Source organism: Rhinolophus hipposideros (genome assembly GCF_964194185.1).
Source record: "Rhinolophus hipposideros genome assembly, chromosome: 21".
Taxonomy (NCBI): domain Eukaryota; kingdom Metazoa; phylum Chordata; class Mammalia; order Chiroptera; family Rhinolophidae; genus Rhinolophus; species Rhinolophus hipposideros.
The window spans coordinates 22,696,713-22,717,729 of NC_138067.1; the positions used below are offsets into that span (position 1 = coordinate 22,696,713).

At 58.0% G+C, this 21,017-nt stretch overlaps 1 protein-coding gene across 4 annotated transcripts in view; it reads right to left on the bottom strand.

Annotated features, from left to right (window-relative positions):
* Positions 1 to 21,017, bottom strand: part of BCAR1 (BCAR1 scaffold protein, Cas family member) — a 35,718-nt gene that overhangs the window by 10,731 nt on the left and 3,970 nt on the right. For 2 of the 4 annotated variants that reach the window (XM_081032943.1, XM_081032941.1), the window contains exon 2: positions 1,809 to 2,420. In XM_081032943.1, the coding sequence (XP_080889069.1) occupies positions 1,809 to 2,345 (537 nt within the window). In that variant the 5' untranslated portion in view covers positions 2,346 to 2,420. Of the gene's footprint in view, positions 1 to 1,808; positions 2,421 to 8,243; positions 8,319 to 12,092; positions 12,305 to 21,017 lie in introns of those variants that run through there. The other 2 variants (XM_081032940.1, XM_081032942.1) reach the window with 2 other exon arrangements.

Below are 21,017 nucleotides of genomic sequence, written 5' to 3' on the forward strand. Positions count from 1 at the left end.
TGGTGGCCAGAGTCCATGGAGCCCCACCTTCAGCCAGCCAATGACCTCTGGCCAGGTCTCCTGGCTGCCAAGCTCCGCCCCGTGGACATGGGCAGGGCGACACTGCCTGCTAACTCTCTGCCCAGCTATCATGGGCAAGTCTCCCACCTCAGCCCTGGGAAGGCTCTGAGGACAGAGACTCAGTACTGTGGAGTGAGTGTCCACTTGGCCACTGTTTCTCCAGACACAGGTGGCCCTGGATTAGACAGGGTACAAAGATGAGGCTGGGTCTGGGACCCCGGAAGCTGATCCTGGCAGAGCCCAGCTGCTGTGCCCGCCGCCTGGCCTCTCCCTCCAGGGCCTCTAGGACACACCACCAGCTGTAGTCTCCCCTGGAGGAGGAATGAGCCGGAAAGCTACGGCTGGCTGGCTACGAGGGCCTTCCTGCTGCCATGGGCCGGGTTTCTTAGGGTCCAGCCGGGTGAGCTACAATGGAGGAACAGACACGGAGGAGACAGGGAGAGGGAGCTAAGCATGGCCACTGTCCTCTAATTCAGTTGGGACTTCTGCTTCCAGCCCTCAGGAAACTCTACTCCCCAACTCTTGATGGGAAGACACAAGCCAAAGATGAGAAAAAGTTGTTCCTGACTCAGCTCAAAGTAGCCAGTGGGGCCTGGCCTCCCTCTTCAGTCCTGCCTCCTTCCTACAGGCAGACGGACTGGGGAGGGGAGGGGGCACACAGGCCTGTGTGGAGCAGAGTGTGGGGTGCAGAGCTGCGTCTCGTAGCCCAATATCAGACTGGCAACAGCTCACAAGAGGCTTGAACCAGAGTCTCTCTCAGAGCCACTCTATCCTGGCGATCCTATGGGCAGTGTCCTACCCAAGGTGCAGGAGTCACAAACAGGTGACCCTGCAGGTGCCCACAGCCCTAACAGGTCCCAGAAGAGCGGATGGCATAAGCTGTGCTCCACCCCCAACCAAGGGGCTGACACATCTCTCCAGAGACTCGTGGGAGCCCCCACACACGAGGCAGCTGGCCTCTGCCCTTTGTCCCTTCCTCCTTTTCTTGCTGACTGGGAACCCGATGTGCCGACCATCCTAGCCCCACACTGAGGATGTCGGAGCAACCCGGTGGAAGGAGCCGTGGCCCGACAGGCACGGCACTTCTGCATTGCTCACCTCCCAACTGAGGTGTGTGAGGAAAAAAAATCTCTTGTTCAATCCATTCTTTGGGGTTTTCAGCCATTCTTTACCTGCTGCACTGTGCTTCACACTTGATTTATCCTTCAAGTGCCGCCCAATGCTCCCAACCTTCCCTCCCTTTCCTGGCTTCCTGCCCTAGTTGGGGCCCCTCGATGCTCCCCGTGGGCAGAATGACTTTACTAGGACATGGGTTGGTTGGGCAGGTTATTCCTACTCAAATCCCTCCACCGTTAGAAAGGCATCCGGGTCTTTGGTGGCCCAGGTCCCTCAGGGTCTGTCCCCAGCCTGCTGCTTTGGCCTTACCAGCCAAGCCCCGCCTGCCCACCTGGAATGCAGAGACTTTCCCACAGCTCCAGGCCTCTGACAGGCTGTGTCCTCTGCTGGGGACACCCTCCCACGGGGGTGTCTGCTGAAGGCCACATGGTGGTCCACGTTCAGCTCAGACGTTGCCTCTCTGGACCGGCCCAGCCTGTTCACACCCATCTCCAGCAGCAGGATGAACATATTCTCCAAACACTCACCTCCCACCTTGGCCCCAGACCAACACATAGCTGCTTCCGGAGCTGCAGAGAACCCAAAGGTGCTTAGCTGGGCCCTGCAGTGCCCAGAAACCAGGGTCGCCTTACCTTTGCCGGTGGCTTCGCCCCCTCCCGGCTGCGTGCGTCCATGGATGGGGGAACCTGGTAGATGTCACGCCCGGCCCCAGCGGGAGGTGGCACCTGGTACGTGTCCTGCGCAGGGCTGCCAGGCCCTGGAGGCACCTGGTAAAGGTCTGGGGCTGGGCTGGCAAACGGGCGGTGGGGCATTTGCTTCGAGAATGCGGACGTCTGAGTGGCTGGGGGAGACTGGAACTGTGGGCTGGGGCCAGGAGCTTGGTAGAGACCTTGCTGAGTCTTGCTGGGGGTGGGCACCAGGTAGACGCTTTCAGGCTGGGGTGAGTACGCAGCAGGCAGCATGGACGTGTACTGGGTAGCCGGGGTGTGGAGGCCAGGCTGCGGTGGCGCTGAGGGGGCAGGAGGGCCAGGGCCAGCCCCTGCTGGCTTCTTGTCGTGCATGCCCACCAGGATCTTGAGGCGGTTCCCGGGCACGATGCCTTGGCGCCCGTGCAGCGAACAGAGCCACCAGCCGTCCAGGCCCTGTGTGTCCCGCTCTAGCACCGTCATAATATCGCCCTTGCGGAAGGAGAGCTCATCCGGGGACTCAGCCACATTGTCATAGAGGGCTTTGGCCAGCACGTTCTGGGAAGAGAGGATACAGGTGGGTATGAGGGCAAGAGGATGTGCATAGGGGGCTCAGCGGCCGGGCCAGCTCCCACCCCTCTGCAGGACGGGGGGGGGGGGGAGGGTGACATCTGGCCTTGGCACTGAGGAAGGAACTAAGTAGGGCTGGCACAATCCCGGCACCTCTGGCCCCTGGCCCCTGGGAGAAAGGCCCAGCTGATCCTGGCGCTTTTTCCAATGGGCCTGGATAATGCCTCAAAATCCTCTTGACCGAAGCCACCACCTACACTGCAGAGATGGCACTCAAGATACTCTTAAAAGCCACTCCCAAAGTCACACCACAACCTGGACCAACACTGGGGAAAGTAGCAATGATGCCAATAATGGCCACCGCGTCTGGAAAGAAAACAGGATGCAGCCCCTCCTTGCTCCATCGCAATCGTCCTGCTGCCCGGCCAGCACAATCGGCCAAGAGGAAAAAACGACAGACAAAGTAGGGAGGGGACACAGGGACAAAACAGTCATCATCTGCAGACCATATGATCATCAAATATTCCAACAAACTAGAAGAATCAATAACCGATGAGAAAGAAAGGCCGTAGAATAGACGTCACACCATAATAACAAATGCTACAGTTATTCAGGAATTCATCAATCAAAGACTGCAGGCGACCTCAAGGGGGAAATGTTTACATTCTGTCAGTGGGCTGAAGGAAAACCTGAATAAGGGCAAAAATGTACCAAGTTCATGGTGGGATGACTAAGTGCAGCAAAAAGCCAAGCAGCCCAAGCTTACTTAATAAATTACAATTATAATCCAAGTGCCAGCAGGAATTTTTTGTTGTTGAGGAATCTGACCAAAGAAAAAGAATTCTTCTAAAATTAAATGGAGGAATAGAGGTCCACAAACATGCAGGTTAATTCTGAAAATGAAACACCAAGGGGCACTCCTCCCAGCCATGAGGGTGTGCCACAACGTCAAGCCAGTGAGTGGCACAGAGACCAGTACGCTGGGCAGGGCTCAGAAAGGGCCCCCGCTCTATGGGAAGCCTGCAGGCCGTGCCCCACAGCAACGGGGAAGGATGAGACTGCATCGTTGATGATAGTAGGAAAACTCAGTCACCGTAGAAAGAAAAATCCATTTGGACACTTGCCTCACGTTAGAAACACAGGGCAATTAGAGACCTAAATGTGAAAAGTAAAACTCTATAACTAATAAAAGAAAAAGTTGTGGGAGAATATCTTTGTGATGTTGAGATAGGGAAAAAATGATAAAACAAAACCTCAAAGACCCCAAAAGCACAAAACATAAGGTGACATAAAGCTGACAGGGTGATAGGTCACCAACTGACAAGAGAGTGATTAATCTAGAATCTGGAGGCTCTCCTACAAATCATCAAGAAAAAGACAAGAACAACAGAAAACCAAAAAAATATGAAAAGTGAGTTCTCCAGAGGGGAAAACCAAATGGCCACAAGCATCACAAAGGATCCAGGGTTCCAGCCAGCAAACCTGGACACATCTGAGACACTGCTCTGTGCGCCAGCAGGTGTCTGGGTATTTGGTGAGACATGTCTGCCACACCCTCCTAAGTGGGTAACACACGGGAGATCTAGGGTGCAGGTCACTTTCTTTCGGTAAATGTTATTATAAACAGCTACAAAACAACTCTACGTATTTTTCTTAGACACTTATCCAGGGACAGATTCCAGACACATTACGTTAGCGTGGGTGCTTCTGGAAGAGTGACGGGAATGAGACAGACATCAGGAATAAGTGGGAAAATAAAGCAAAACAAGGAAGAGCAGCACCGCCCCGGCCCTGTTCTTTGCTCCGGCAATTCTCCTGTTAATTCTCACAGCCACCCAGAAGCAGGCACTGCTATGGGGCTCCCTTAGTCATCAAACCCTCCCAGAGCAGGGACATACAGAGGCCCTGCTGCCAAGCACCCTGTGCGGGCCCTGGGGAAGGCCTTGGGGGAGGCTGTGGGCTTGAGACAGGAGGACCAGAACCTCACTGTGGGTAGAGAACCTGGGGTGGGGAGGCCCTGTGATTTCTGCCCTTGGCCCCTGCTGCCACTGCTCCCCTTGCACAGGTGCCAGGCTCAGGCTGAGTCGAGATACATCACAGAGGGGTCGGTCCCAAGGAGAGAAGGACGTGCCTGGGGGAGAAAAGGCCAGGGTTACTTTGGCCTCCCAGGGCAGCAGACAGTTTGGCAGCATGCAGCAAGGACCCAGGCCTCCCACACAGGGGAAGCCAGGTCGATGGAAAGGATGGTGCCAGGCCAGCTGGGCTCCAGCCCCACCACCCAGGACTCAGCTCTGGTTGCCCTCCTCTGAATTTCCCCGGGTCTGAGGACACAGAGCCTGGTCTAGACCTGACTTAGAAATGGTACCTGAGTTCTGGCCACCCACTAGCTGTGAGACCTTCCCTTCCATGAGCCCAGTCTCCTTCCATGGACTCCATCTGCAAGGATTAACGCAGGAGCTGGAATTCCAGGCAGAAGGAAGGGCCATGCCCCCTCGGGCACAAACAGGAAGCAGAAGCTGGGCCCTGGGGCAGAGAGGAGTGGGGGTGAGGCCTCATCCAAGCCTAGGAGGGCCCGTCCTCTTCCCACCACACCAGCATCTGGAGGCAGAAAGTGCCCCTCTGTACTCCGTCTCCCCTGCATGCCACACTGCAGATGAGGGTAGAGGACCGAGCATCACCAAGACAGCCCACGAGGGAGGCCGGGGCAGGCAGCATGTGCTCCAGGCCCCAGGACTGAAGCTTAGAGCCCAGGGAGCATCAGCTGGGAGCCCATTTCGCCAGAGCAGCTCAGATGCCCAGCCCTAGGAAGGGCCAGAGGCAGGAAAGTTGGGAATTAAGAGGGGAGGAGCCGGCCCAGGCAGGCAGCTCAGAGCTGAGGAGGGCGGAACCAATGCGTTCACCCCAGCACCAGGTGAGCACCAGGGCAGAGGCTCGGAACTGCTGGTTGCTGCAAGGGTGTCCACACCAAAAGTAAGACCGAGTTACAAATGCACTGGAGTGTCAATTACCCTCAGTAAAACATCACTCCAACTTAAATAATGAGGGGAGGACAAGAATAACAGTGATTGGGGGATGCTTCTCTTCCTGTTCTTCAGAGTTTTCAATTTATATTTAATAAGCATTTGTTGGCTTTGGGGTTAAAAAAATACACATCCTGAAAAAGAAAACTATGGACGACCTCCTAGGCTCCAAGACGATAGGCCAGAGGCGGCTGAAGCAGGTCCAGAGGCCAGAGCCCCAGGAGGAGCAGGCAGGGGCAGGGGCTGTCCTGCAGCCCACTGGGCTCACCGAGGGCCCCATCCCCTGGCTGCCAGCAAGAAAAGCAAGTTTCCCAAATATGGTCTGCAGCCAGCCTCAGGGAATCACATCCAGTCAGGGAGTGGGACACCAGGTCCCCATCCCCCAGTGACCCCAGAACATAGAGCCACCCCACTGGGTCTCCCCAGCCCCTGCCCTGGTGACCACAGGAAGTGCCAGCAGGGTGAGTCACAGGAAAATTCCCCTCTGGCCCAGTCAAAGGGGCGGGGTGCCGATGGAGGGGGCTGCCGATGGAGGGGGCTGCCGCTGGGAGGCCCCTCACCTCTTAGGAGGAGGGCAGCCCAGGGAAGGCTGGCAGATGGGCTCAGACAGGCCCCACGGGCAGCACTGGGTACTCAGGGAGGCTGGAAGGCTCTGCCCAGGGCAAGGTCCAACGGGGAAGGGAAGGCAGGAAGAGTCCACCCGGCCCAGGGAGCTACTGGGGCCACCTGATTGCAGGGTAGCCAGCCCCTACCCCTCGGAGTGAGCTCGCTGAGCAGTCAAGGCCAACTGTAGCTGCAACTGTACAATCTGGGATGGCTGGAGCCAGGCTGGGAAGCCCCTCTCAGGCTGGGCACGTGGCACTGGGTGCCTGGCACCAGAAGCTCCTTACTGGTGCCCCCACCCAGAGCCCCAGAGGAGCCTCTCTCCACAGCCCAGCGATAGGCACTGCTGGCGCCAGAGTACCCCAGCTGGCTGAGTACCCGCCCCCTTGGGCCTCTAAGCTTCCCCAGCTGCTCCTGAGACAAGCTCCTCCTTCCTTCTCTCTCAGTCACTCAGCGCAGCAGCTAAGACCAGAACTGGGCATGCCTCTCCCTCCCACTGCTGGTTAACCCCAAGCAAATCCCTTACCCTCTCTGAGCACCCAGATCCCCAGTGCTAAGTTCTGTTGTTTAACAAAAGATTCACCTGGCTCTACTATCTGCCTGGCTCTGGGAGAAGGAGTAGGCCTAGCTCAACCAGGCCCCTGTCCACACAGGGGCTTACATTCCAGCAGGGGCAGACAGACACCAAACAACTTGCTAGGAGGCAAAAGTGGGGTGGCAAAAACAATGTGGGACAGGGCCACTATGAATAAGGTGGTGAAAGATGGCCTCCCCAAGGAAGTGACGTTTTCGGTGACTCGTGAAGAATGAAAACTAGACAACCATAAAACCAGCTGGGGAAGAGCGTGCGGGCAGAGGACGGGCATGAGCCAAGGCGCTGGAGCAGAGAGAGGCCAGAGGGGAGACAGTCTGTGGCCCTGGAGCAGCAGGCAGGCCAGGGCCAGTCACACTGCAGGATGCTTTGGGATGGTGTATGGAAAGTCAGTAAATGTCATCCAAATGATGACATCCCATGGCAGGATAAGGCCAGCCTGAGCATTCCTGCTCTGGATGTGCTCCCCAGGACACAATGTCTTGCCCCAGCTTGGAAGAGGGGCCAGCCCCCCCAGAGCCTGGCTTTCCAGCCTTCCTCCAGCCAATTAGGTGCTTTGCCCCGAAGCTCAAAAGGGGGGGACAGCTGTGACCTCTTGAGGGGAGCACCACCAGAGCACCGTCACAGACCAGGCAAACACTGTGTCCAAGGCACCAGAGACTAATGCCTGACTGGCCCTGAGTCTCTAGCCACCTCACTCCTGCCCCTAGGAAACCTCTCCAGTGTCCTGCTACTCCGAGACATGACTCGGGGATCACCCCTCCAGGAAGCATCCCGTGCCCCTCCCTAGGCACCAGCTCCCTTTTGCCCCCACCTGGAAGTACTGATCAATATACCTTGTCCTGTCCACTTCATGCCCCCCAACCCGGATGCCCCGGAGGGCAGGGGCTGTCCCCCTCGGCATGGAACACCCTTGCACAAGTGCATTAGGCGCAGCCCAGAATGGGAAGGCTCAGGCAGAAGCCCTCCTTGCAAAAGTGGTATCCTGCCCTCCCTGGGAGCAGCGTGGCCATGCCTGAGGAAGCCAGGAAGGCCCTTTGGAGCTTGCTCACCACAGACAGAGGAGGCAGAGAGCCCCCAGCCCAATGCCAACACTCCTCAGGCAGTGGCCTGCCAGCCAGGCCCACTCAGAACAACACCCTGGTTGTTGGACACGGGAGCGGACAAGGCTGCCCCAACAGGCCCTGCCTGGCTCTGAGAATGGTCCTCATTGTGTCCTGGGGCCCTCTGGGCGCCAGACCCACCCAGCCCGGGAGGGTCCTCAGACCCAGAGCAGCTGGGCCTTGGATACTGGTGGGCAGGCGTCTTCAGGTCGCCCCCTCAGCTCCACCAGCTGCCTCAGGAAGCCGTGGATGTGCTCTGGGTATCTCCAAACCCTGACTCTGGCGGTTGAGGGGGTGGGATGCCACTGGTGGCTAAGAGTAATGGGGGGGAGACACAACTGGTGGGTTCACAATGACGACAGCCAGAGCTGACTCGCTGTCAGAGGCAGGGCTCTTTTGCATACTTCAATCATTTCTTTTAACCCTAGGAGACACTATGATTACTCCCATCTTATAGGTGGGGAAACTGAGGCACAGAAGATACTTGACTTACCAGAGTCAGTAGGAAGCAGCAGAAGCAGATCTGGGCTGTGTGATAATGTGGAACTGGGTGGCTCCTGGGGTAATGCTTAGGTTCATAAAAGCCAGGAGTGGAAATTTCACAGACTTTTTCCTCCCTCCCTGTCCCTCACCTCACACACACACACACACACACACACACACACACACACACACTCCATCCCCCAGCACAGAGCCTCACACACAGCAGTCACTCGGGAAACACTAGTTCCCTTCATACCCAGAACCATCTCAAATGTGGGCCAAGTTTAGTTCTGGGGTATTCTGTTTGCTTGTACCAAGGAGCCCCAGTGGCCCATGGTGCAGGCCCAACGGGAGTATGGCCAATTGCAGTCTATGCCCATAACCCCTGCTCCCTCATGTCCCAGGATCCCCTGGAGGGACAGCAACGCAGGCTCATTGGCCAGGGTGCTGACCACCCCTTTGCCCCCGTTCCCTGGCTGCGATGGAACTCCGAGGGCAGTGCCTCTTTCCTTCCCAAATGTCCCCACACTCACATACTGGGCGGAACTCTGGGACCAGCAGCCTTAGCATCACTCTCCCCAAATACTCCCAGGGACAACTGAGTGGCCAGGATCTGGGCTCAGTCCTCAGTGCTGGGCTGGCAGGAAGCAAGTGTGGGCGAGCCTCTTCAAGAGCCATCCCAAGGGAAGCATGGCTCCTGCCCTGCCTACCTCAGCAGCCTGAGGCTCAGGGGACAGAGCAGGGGTCATGTGGATCCTCAGCCCGTGCCTGACACTCAGCAGCCAGAAGACAGGTCTGTAGAATGAAGGACCAAAAACCTCCCCATGGTGTCCACTGCCAGTGGCTCCTTGTGGCAATCATCAGCCACACTTGGCCTTGGCTCCAGCGACAACGGCAGATGCCTGTGTCCAGGGCCAGGTCTGGGCCGGAAGCAGGCCTCTGCTCCCACCCCTGCCAAGACGTCCTAGGCACTTTCCCTGGGAGGCTGGACCGAGGAGAGGTGAAATGCAGAGGGCCCTCCAGCTGCAGGACATGGCACCCGCATCCCCAACATACCATGGATGGTGGGGACAAGCGGGCCTGTGGCCAGAGCACCAAGAGCCCATGTGGGTGGTGTAAGGACAGAGCCCTCCACCCTCCAGCCCATTCATTCCAACTGCTGGCAGCTTGGGAATGGTCCCCAGACTGGCAGACCCCAGACCTATGCATTTAATGATGACCACTCCCTCCTTCCCTGTCCCTGGGGCCCTGCTGGGAAGATTCAGGGGTCTCTGGAAGAGGGCTCAGCGTAAGGCTGACCTTTACTTCAGGGACAGCACCAGGCCCAGAATAGGGGTAACGCCACCCCCTCAGCCCCAGATTTGTCATCAGAAAGGGCAGAGGCTGAGGGGACAGCCCAGGTGGGACAGCAGGTACTTCACTCTTTACAAGGCCTTGGCTTTTCCACCATGACATCTGAAAGTCCCCGAGAGCTCTGCCCACTGCAGTCCTAAAAGAGAACTTTCAGCAGCCCTTAAAGCAGCACCATCTTCCTGAGCAGTAATGGAAGGGGACACGATGGCACAACAAGTGTGGTCCTCCAGCTCAAAACAAACAAACAAACAAACAAAACAAAACAAAAAAACCCACCAAATCCCTGCTTATCTGGGATGTGCAGTGAAGATGAAGGAGATGGAGCCCTGCCCCCCACCCTCTGCAATCCATCCACTCCAGGCCAGCACTTCGCCCCACTCCTCACTGAGAGGCGAGGAAGTTAGGGCAGCAACACAGAGACAGTGCCCTCCCCAGTGCTGGAGGGCCAGCCCCACCCCTTGAAGGGAGACCACCCTACAGCCCCTTATTTGAGGTCCCTAAGGACCCAGAGGAGAAAAGCCATCCACGGTCTTGATTAGAGAAAGATCCCTATCACCCCACCCTCTACCCCACCCCTACAAGTTTCAAACCAACACTACCCCTCACCCCTCTGAGGCTTCTGGATACACACCTGGCTGGTCTGGCTGTGGGTTCCTGGGCAGGGGGGAAGGAGGGGGAAAGGTCTCCACGCCCAGAAGAAAAGGGTGGCGGGATCTCCTCAAGAACAATGGGTCCCAAGGGAGGGGCCACAAAAGTACAGCCCTGGGGTCAGAGAGACCCCACCAAGTTGGCAGATCCAGCAGAGCATGGCATCACCCCAAGGACCAGAGCGCCCCCAAAGGGGTGGCACATGTGGGCGGAGCAGAAGACTAAGTTCTGGATCCAGACCCGTGCCTTGGTCTCCCCATCTGTACGGTCTGTATGACTGGCGGGGAGAGCGGCTGTCTCCAGGGTCTTCCCAGCTCAGACAGGATGCCCTCACGGCTCTGCCCTCATTTCAATCCCTTGTCCAGGCCGGGGAGCTGGTGCCAGCCCACAGCGCTCACCCCCGTGCTCAGCACAAACAACCGTGCCAGCGGGTCTGCTCCCGGGAGTGGGTGACTGCTGCGCTGCCTCCACCCAGCTCCCATTGGGCTCCTTCCTTGCCCAGGGCAAGCGGGTGGTGGCTGCCAGGGCCAGGAGGGCACGTCAGCAGCTCCTCCCAGACCTCTCTTCCCTGCAGGCTCCACCTGTGCCCAACCCCACTCCTGGTCTTCCCGCACCCAGCACACACCTGCTCTTCTAGGCCAGTCAGTCCTGCCATTCCTCAACCTCCACCATCAGTTCTCCGCACAGGAAAAGAAATGGGCGCGGGGGGCGGGGGCGGATGGCCCCGGGAGAGGAGGAACATCTCCCGACCTGGCTGAAGTCCGCGCGGAAGACACAGCAAGCCTGGGGGGTGCCTCCCAGCCTAGACCTTCGCATGGTAGGGGGAAATCCGTGTTCTCAAAACGGATAAGGGAGCCGCTGCCTCCAGTCTGGGACCTGAGACCCCCAACATCTCCCCAGGCCCTAACCACCCACCCCCAGCTTTCAGCAAATCCCAGCTTCTCCGACTCCCTCAACCCGGCCCTGGGAGCCCGGGCTACTGACACCCGAACAGCAACTCGCCCTGCCCTGGCCATGCGCACTCGACCGGCAGAGGCTGGAACCCGGGGATCGCGCGGTGAGGCCCCGGACTTCCAACGCCAGGATCCGGCTCCTATCGCCGCTTTTGCAACAAGGGTGGGTGCAGGTCGGGAAGTGCCTGCCCCTGATCTGGGAATCCGACGCCGGCGGACCAGGGGTGAATCATTAACCCGCCCCACACTGGCGCTCCGGCCGCGCAGACGACTAGGCGGACACCACGCACTTGCTCGCAGCCCTTCCACCCCCAGCCTGGGGACCGAGGGCAGCTGCCACTCCAAACCACACAGACGGGCCGGACTGTGTGGACGCACCACCACCCTGCTTCCTGGAAAGTCACGCCTCCTGGAAGTTCACGGTCTAGGGGACCTCGGACCCCTCCTCGTAGCCGAGGAAACCGAGGCCGGGCTCGCAGGCTCAAGGTCACCCAGGAGGCGGCAGCCTGCAGGGGGAGAGCGGGCCTCCCGCCAGCAACTTTCCCGGATCCAGGAACTTTCCTGCTGGCCAGCGGCCCCCGAGTCCGGGCCAGGGCCCCTTCCAACCACCCGCGGGGCGGGGGGCGCGCAGGCGCTGGGATCCTCCGCAGTCCTCGCCTCCGGGTCCCGGGCCAGGGCGGGAGGCGGGTCCGGGATCTCGGACCCCAACCCTGTCGCGCCCCCGCGGAGGCTCCGGCGGCCGACAGTTCCCAGGACCCGCAGGTCCGACAGGAAATGCCACTCGCTTAACTCTTTCCCGCCTGGGCCCGCCCTGGCGCGGGGAGGGCGGTCGCCTCGAAGCCGGTACGCGGACCCCGGCCAGACGCTCCCGGGCGCGCGGACCCCACCCCGGCCGCCGCACTCACCAGGTAGTTCATCGTGGCAGGCTGGCCTGGGGACCCGGCTCCCCGCAGGGGCGTACTCCGCGCTGCCCGCGCTGCGCGCTCTCGGGGCTCCGAGCGCGCCGCAGCCTCCCGGCTCCCGGTCCCGCCGGCTCAGCCAGCACGTCCGCCACTGCCGCCGCAGCCACCCAGAGCCGGTCCCACCTCGCTCCGCCAGCTGCTGCCGCCGCCGCCGCCGGGCCGGCCCAGTCCCGCTCCCGGCATGCCCGGCCGAGCGCGCCCATTGGTCGCTGCGGCAGCACATGCAAATGAACCGCCGGCCCTGGGGCGCGGGCTCGCGAGCGGCTACGGCAGTACGCGGGCACGCGCCGCCCGGTGGGACCGCCCCCCATCTCCTACCAGCACCAAGCCCAACGCCAGACTTCAAGCCTGGTACGCGGGGTACCTCATTTTCTCCAAATGCACGTCCCCAACCTCTACCACGGGCGAGAACACGCCCCTCCTCAAAGGACTAAGCAAATGCCTCCTCTTCTAGGCAGACTGCCAGGATTGCCTTTCTCTTGCTCCTGGAGCTGCTGCAGCCCCCGAGGCACTAGTCTAAAGTGGACTGCTGCCTCCCCCGCCCACCAACACCCGGGCATTCCGCGCGCGTCCTTCGAGCCCTCCGACTCGTAAGAGCCCGAAGAAATTAAGTCAAGACAGAGAGATTGGGGACTCCAGTACGCGGCGGGTCCCTGTAACCCCAAGGGCGCAGAGATGGAGCTCATCCTGTTCTACGGGTGTGTGGACGTGTGACCGAGGCTCTAGTCCACTCACGGACAAGGGGTTCTGCTTCTCTTACCTTCTGCCCTTAGTTGAATCCTGCCTCCCTGAAGTGTCCCCCCATGGCCTGGTTTCTGCCCCAAGAGCTCTGCTCCCACCCCAATTCCCCAGTCAGCCCTGTGGGAGCCTGACACTTGTAACCCAACAGCTCTGTCTGTTTCATCAACATGGGGGCGGGGGTGGGAGTTGCAGGGAATGAGGCAGAACTGAGTGGAGAGCACCTCGGTTCTCCTCTGAGTCCCCACTCCCTAGACTGAAGGTCGGTGACTACAGAACCAGGGTGAGCACAGTCCAGGCTTGTGCAATGGTCTGCAGGGAGACTGAGGATGGAACCTACTCCAGAACAGGTCAGTTCAGTGCCTCATCTCCCGACCCTTGGACAGTCAACATCCTGGGCCACTTGCTGAGTGTGGACACATCCGGCAGCTCACGGTGCCAGGGCAGCAGTGGTAGACTCAGCTTTGCCCTCCAGAGAACCCTCAGGTCTGTCCTATAAAATACATATAAGCCCAAGGTGGAGCCACAGCTGTCCCTCCACCTGACACACATACCTGACATCCTGACCAGGTGTACCACCTTGGACAGACCTTCTCACATCTGTAAAATAAAGGGGCTGGGCTAGGGCATTCCTGGCTGGTTATAGGTCCCCTGGAGAGCTTGTTAAAAACAGATTCCTAGGTATCTCTCAAAAAAAAAAGTGGGGGGTACCTGGACACCTGCATTTCCTCAAAGCTTCTTGGGGAACCACTGGACAGAACTCACAGCACAGGGGGTGGGTAAGGAGCAGTGGGATTTGGACAGTGTGACCCAGACTCCTAAAGAAGGAGCAGGACAACTAGCTGCCACCCTATGCCCTCCCCAAGACTGGCCCGCTCAAAACAGCCCACTTCCCCACAGAAGAGCCAGCTCTCAGAGAACCACCACCTAGGGCATCCTTTCCTGCTTGTTCCCAACAGCTGTGCCCCAAAGTGAGGCAGGAAGCTATGGGCCCCCCTAAACCCTGACCCTGTCCTCAGGCTGGCTGTCACCCCACGTTCCAAGGGTGCAGATCTGGCCCAGCTGGACCATGCATGAGCATCTGTCTGAGCTGGGGGCTGGAGGCAGTCCTTAGGTGTCCCCCCAGCCCCCAGCACACCACTCCAGTAGGGAGAGGGGAAGGGAGCAGGCCTCACAGCCAGGTAGTGCCCTGTATTCAAGGCTCCAGGCAGGAGGTCTCTGCAGGGATGGGCCGGGGACACAAAAATACCTGGCCCTCAACTCTGTCCTAGCCGGCCCTCGGAGCGGGGTGGCTGGCTGGGAACAAGGGAATGGGAGAAAGAGACCCTCCAGTCTCTGGGGCTGGATTAAAGTAGCACTGGGGGTGGGGTTGCTGGTGTGGGCGGGCAGACGGGGGAAGGGAACCCAGCTCAGGCGCAGGCATTTCAAAAATTTGCTCCTTTTCCACTTCAACTCCACCCCCCCAACTCCCCAGCCTGTGCCTCCCAGAATGGCATTTCCGCTTTGGAATCAAGGCCCTAGGATCTGTGTCCCACTGTGCTGGAAGTGGGGGAGTTAGAGGGGGAGAGGAATGCCCCCTCCCAGGCTTGGGGCGATAGGACAGGACACGCTGGGCAGGCATGGTTGGAGTGTATGGTGTATGAGGGAAGCAGACCCTCCGGGCTGACTGCCGGGGAGCTCTGACAGTGACAGCCCTCAAGACAGCCTTCGTGAGGCCCTGGGCCAAGGCTCTATGATCACGTGCTCATTTCATGCCCACAGCAATTCTGCAAAACAGGTTTCATAATTAGCCCCATTTTCCAGATTAGGAGGTTAAGATCTAGTTTACCACCCCTTGTCCCATTCCACAGACTCCCAGACGCAGCGGGGACAGAGCTGGTGGCCAGGGAAGAGACGGCAGGACTGCTAGACCGAAGTCTAGCCTGACTGTCCTGCAGCACCTTCAGGATAGGGCAGGAAGGGAATCACGCGGTGGGGGCACTTATGCTCAGAAGGTCAAGGACCCTTTGGCACTCAGAGACCCCAAAGGTCAGGCAGCTGAGAACTGGGGCCCAGCACCACCCCACACACACTGAGGTTCAACCCCATAAGGGGTGCAGGGGAATGTGCAGGCAGGAAGGCGAGCAGCCACTGGGAGAAGCCACTGGGAGAGAACGAGCGGGGAGAAGGTGTTGCTGGTGGAGATACAAGAGTGCTGCCCAGGCACAGGACTCTCCTAGACCATTGTCAGCCTCCCCAGGGGCAGCCTGGCACCTCCAACCAGGCTGAGGATGAGCTCACAGGCTGCAGGGAGATATCACCAACCCCTCCCCTTGGGGCCTGGAGTAGCTATCTGTACAGGGAACATGATGGGCCCAGCCCACAGGGACAATGGTTCTCATCTGTCCATTAAAGTGTCCACTGGGGTGAGGGCTGCTGCTGATCCCAGACCCTAAGTGGGAAGAAGAGCTTGGGACCCATTTCCCACTCTGGGCTTTCTGGGTCTTATTCTTCAGGTCAGACCCATTGCACAATGAACAATTCTTGCTTTAGACCTAACAATGTCTGTTGCAGCATTTCTAACTGCAAACAAAGCAGAGGCATCATCTAAATGCCCAAGTACAGGGGACTGGGTGAGGCAACCACAGCCTCTTGATGAAATATTGTGCAGCTATTATTAGGATGGCCACTTTCAAAGACAGAAATCACGCAAAGCAATGCTTATAACAAGGGGAAGTGAAAAGAGTGAGCTCAGATGGCTTGCACAGTGTGAGGAGGGCAGTCCTTTCGCCTCCTAAAGCCTTGGTTTTCCCAGCAGCACAGGAGCTTGGCTGGATAGGTCAGCGGATGGCCGGCTCTGGGAGCAACAGCAGGAAAGGATTTCCTGAGGCCGGAGGTGAGTGCTGCCAGCCCCAAGGACAGGAAGAAATGATGTATCTGGAGGGCCACACGGTGTTGAAGCCTTCCCCCTGGGCTGGCCATTCATGTTGGCAAGCTCAAAGCTGGCGTGGGAGCTGGAGCCAGCTCCGCCTGGGAGAGGGTGCAGGGAGCGCTGTGGATGGGCTGGAGGAAAGGTGAGCCTGGCTGCATCAAGAACCACTGTCACAGACAGGCTGGACTCGGTCCTCACTGCCACTCTGGGGACCAGGGTGGACAGAACTACCACTACTCAAAGGCTCAGAGATGGGCAGTGCCTTGCCCAGGTCACACTGCCAAGAAGTGGCAAAGCAGTAATCCTAACCCAGCTACCCAGGCATGTCCCCATGGAAAAGCACCCAGGTAACTCCAGACGGAGCTGAGCATGCACTCTCAGGGCGGATGTTAGAGCCATCAGCCATAAAACACTTTGCTATCCTCCCCTCCTCTTGGAGGGTGGAATGACGAGTGGGGCAGTTCATTTGTCATTACAGTGGTGACTGTGGGGGTGGGGTGGGGGAGAGGAGGGCTGCCCCACCCCCCAGCCTGGAGCTAAATCCCTCCCCAGTTACCTCCTCCTGGGGCTGGGGGCTCCAGTCCTCAGCTTGCCATTCCCTTTAGCATCCTCCTAGGCCAGTCCCCAGAGACTTGGGTGCTGGGGCAGGGCCAGGATCAAAGGTGTGGGGGTGGAGCTGCCAGGTACACAGACACAGTCGGGGAGGAGGAGGGGGACTGGGTGAGGAAGGAGGGCAGACTGGCCTCCCAGGTCCCGGGAAATCCAGTGCCTCTCACCTTCCTGTACCTCCCTCCCTCCCCACTAGCTCTTTCAAGGAACCGGAACTGGAAGGAGCAGCATACTCCCTGAATTCTTTTAATTGCTTTTCTAATTTGAAAATTAAAGAGCTGCACGCGCACCTGCAGGAAGATGCCTGCTTCAAAAGGGGCTCTGCTCACAGCAGCCCAAGGTTAGAGTGGGGTGGGCAGGCTGGGCCCTGGAGCACTTCCAAGGGGCCCTTTGCCCCACTCAGGGTGCTCATCCTGGGCCGAGTCCCCCTTTCTCTTCTGCAGCCCCCTCTTCTACTCTTCAGGTGGGGGACCTCCGTGAGTGCTGGCAGGTGGGCAGGGGCTTGGACCAACAACCAGGCCCCCAATTGTGTCATGAGAAGGTTGGGTCCTGGGTGCCCTTGCCCTCTCTGCTGGCACTGGCGACACCACTGCTGGCATCCTCACCCTGCAGCAGCCCGTCAACACTGCCTGGGGGAAGAAATGGGCTGGCAGAAGAAATGCTGGGACAGGAAGGAGGGGCTGGGGCTAGGTCCTGGCTTGAGGAGAGTGGCCTGTGAGAAGGACAGGCAGGCAAGTCCCTGTTTTCAGAGAACGCTTAGCTGCTGGTGGCCGCCCAGCTTGGGCTGGCAGCCTGGCAGGCAGGAACAAGGGTATGGTCAAGAAGTCCCCCGAGGTCCCCATCTGCTCTTGCCTCTTCCCATGGCAACCAGTCCCGGCACATCAGGACAGTCGGGGGGTGACACTTCACATGCCATCTGCTGCCCCCTTCCCAGCCTGCTTTTCCACAGGAGCACAGGTACTCATACCCACAGAGACTCACAGAGATGCCCAGAGATGTACAGAGGGGTAGAACAGTGCTGCCCAGCCATTCAATTGGGATGGGTGGGTCAGGGAGTGAGTGGCATCACAGGAGGGGACCCTTAGGGCTCTGGGAGCAGTGGGGGGAACGTACAAGAAGGAGTGGATATAGAGCTACGGCAGCCACTGGAAAGGCTCTGCTGTTTCTCCCTCCTCAGGCCACTCTGTGGAGCAGCCCACCTGAGCCTGCTCCAGCCTCCAGAGAAAGGCTCCATTTGCCCAGGAGAGAACATTACAGATTCCACCTGGCGCAGGACCCTCAGCCCATCATCACTGCAGCTTTCAGAGCCTCGGTCTGTGCATGTAAGTGCCCTGCTCATCACCAGCCACCGGACTGAAGGCACATGCAGCTTGCACAGTGCACAGCAGCGCCCTGGTGTCAGCAGCACACCCCGACCCAGCCCATCACACCTCAACCCCCTCCACCAGGCACCAGGGGCATGAGTGCTCTCCACTAAGGCCTTCTTGCTCTCCCAGCCCCTGCTCAGGTGTCCTGAGCTTTCCCCAGCCCTGAACCGCACGAGGATCAAAACTTCAACTGAGACTCGGGGAAAATCTTTCTGTGGAGCCCTACTGCCCTCAGGTCCAGAAGCCAATGCAGCGGTATGGGGCTGTGGGGGTGGGGAGTGGCCGGTTGTGGGGTCTATCACTATACAATTATAGTGTGCCTGTCATTCCTTTGGCACCTACTTGCTACCAGGATACTGCTGCCTGGAAACCATCCACGTCCCACGGAACTGACACTGGGGGCGGGGGTGGGACACAAACAGATAAACACGTGCACATCTTTGGTGATCAGGGCTCTGAAGGAGAACAGAGAAGACAGCAGAGCGATGGCAGCTGGCAGCGAGGGCGTATTTTATAGAAGGTGCGGTGGGGGGTGGGTCCTCTCTTTGGAGGTGACATTTGAGCAGATGTGTGAATCTTTTGCTAAGGCTCACTATGCAGAAAAAGTAACAGTAAAGATTTGTAAAAATAGCACAGGCGTGCCAACTCCCTTGGTGTCCATGTTGGTGTTGGGGGGGGGGAGTGTCTCCCAAGCGACCCCATTCCCTGCCTTGGCTTCTTGAGTAGTGGGGTCTCCACTGGGCTGGGGGCTCCCAGACTTGAAGCAGGAGCAGCCAGGAGTGTCTGCCCTGTGGCTATCTTGGCAGGCAGCCAGGGACAAAGAGGAGGGAGCCCAGGAATCTGGGGAGAATAGAGAGCAGGGTGGAAAGATGTGGTCAGCCTCCATCCTCCCCTACTTCCGGCTCTCTCAGGAGCCTGTCCCAGCCAGGACCTCTGCAGTGGAAAGGGGCCCAGGAGAACACACAGGTGACGCAAAAACCTACCAGGCTTCATCCCACAGGCAACCTGGGAAGAGGGGATTCACACCCTAGATCCTTGGGCAGGGCTGTGAACAGGGAGACATGTGGTCACACCACCTTCTGAACAAGCACATAACTTGGGGGATCCAGGATTTGGGGGCACACATGACTCTCTGGGCATGCCTCAAGACACACATCATGGGATATCAGGTTTTATAAAACACTGACAACACTTCCAGTGTTCCAGGATTTTAAAACACACAGCATACAAAAACTAGAGACAGGTATCCATCAGCAAGAGCAGGCATGAGTACATCAATTCTTATTCATAAATGGAAGACTACTCAGCACAGCAGTGAGAAAGGAACTATTAATATCGCATGGATGAAAATCTCAAAACTGTCATGCTGACTAAAAGAAGCAAAACCTCAAAGAGTGCGTACTATATGCTTCCTCTTCTATAAAGTTCAAGAAGAGGCAAATTTAAACATGAGAAGAGAAATCAGAATGGTGGCCACCATAGGGAGGGGCACTTGACTGCGAAGAGGTACCTGCAAATTTTCTGAGATGATGGAGACATTCATTATTTTCATTTGATTGATGTTACATGGGGTCTACGTTAGTCAAAACTCGTCCAACTGTACACCTAACATCTGTCCATTTCACTATATGGAAAATCTACCTTGATAAGGGTCTCAACTGATAAAAATAAAACAAAGCACAGAGGGGAAAAATACATGGCATTAGAAGTACCAAAAACAGGTCTTACAATCCTGAACCCACCAAGTCACCCTTTTTGCCCTGGCTGTCAGGGAGCTTAAAGTTAAATTTGTACGCCTATCTTCCTCATTACACAGTTCTGGATCTTTTGATGACCCCAGACTATTTATATCTTTCACTATAATCTGTTTCAAATCCTCCTTGGAACTTGGTGGGGTTTAAATAATAAATTAAAATGACTGAAAAACCCCCCTTAGCCTCTAATCCCCTTTAGAGAAGGGATTAACTTTAGAGCTGAAACTTGTGACCATCTCTCCGGCCAGCATGGGCATCCATCGCCACCACTCCTGAGGTCCCCAACGTGTCCTCAGCTCTTTCTCCTTTTCTTGAAGTGAGGGAGACACTGGCCCAGTAAACAGTGACTAAGAGTAAGCCAAAGACACGATAGGTTTGGTGAGGATACAGTCAAAGCGAGCAGCTGTGACGAAGCCAGGTAGAGGCTCAGGAAGATAACACGCAGCGAGCCGCAAGGGGACAGGAGGGCAGACTCCGCCAGCTGCAGGGAGCACAACTCGTGACGGGCAGCGGGAAGTGGGGGTCAGAAGGTGCCGCCTGCACAGCTTTACAGCCCACCTGACTCACCTGCAGGCTTGAAGCCCTCCCTTAAGGTTCCGGGACCCACCTCGGGGGTGCCCTGCCCGCCCCTTGCTGACCAGGCTCCAGCAGACCACACCTGAGGACAGGCCTGCACTGTCGCAGTGGCTTCGCGACCTGCAACTCTGCACCCATTCTTGGGGCCCTCAGGGCAAGACACCTACCTGGCCTAGGATACAGTAGGCCAGCTGGTGGCCCCACGGAGGCCACTGTCAGTGGGATAAGGACACGGAGGATCTGCTCATCCAAGGCTTATCCAAGGTTCGAGAGGCGGGTCCTGCAAGCAAGCTGGGGCAGGGGAGAGACCAGGGCCATGCCACCACGAAGGCTTTGGTCGGAACCAAACCGACCGTAAAGAAAGGGACACCGGAGGCAGACTGTGCAGGCCATGGCGCATCACCAGGGCAAGAAGCTGGTCACCCTCCCCCCGCGGGTTGTGCAGGAGCCAAGGGTCTTGGCCACTGCACCAGCCAACAGTGTCAGGATAAAGATGATAACCTCCAGAACAGTAGCTGCTATGACTGATTGGTCTCTTACGAAAAGCTTTCTGCAATCCTTGCCAAGTTCTCACAAAACACCAAGAGCTCAGTGCTGTTTATATCCCCATAATACAGATGAGGGAACACGCTCGAGGGGTCGAGACTCACTCAAGGCACAGATGAGCCAGCACCATTCATTCTAGAGCCCTTGCCCTTGAGCCAACAAACATCCTCCCCACCCACGAGCAGCCCCCAGCAAGGCTTCTGGGACAGTGGCTGAAACGCCAGGCTCTCTGCACAAGGGCACAGCTATCTGCCTGTGGGGGCGCCTTGGTGCTCCCAGGGCCATATCCACTACAGGTGGCCAGAGCAAGCTGGGGCAATGAGGCAGGAAGAGAGGAGCCTAGCAGGCCTGGGTCCTACCTACCCGG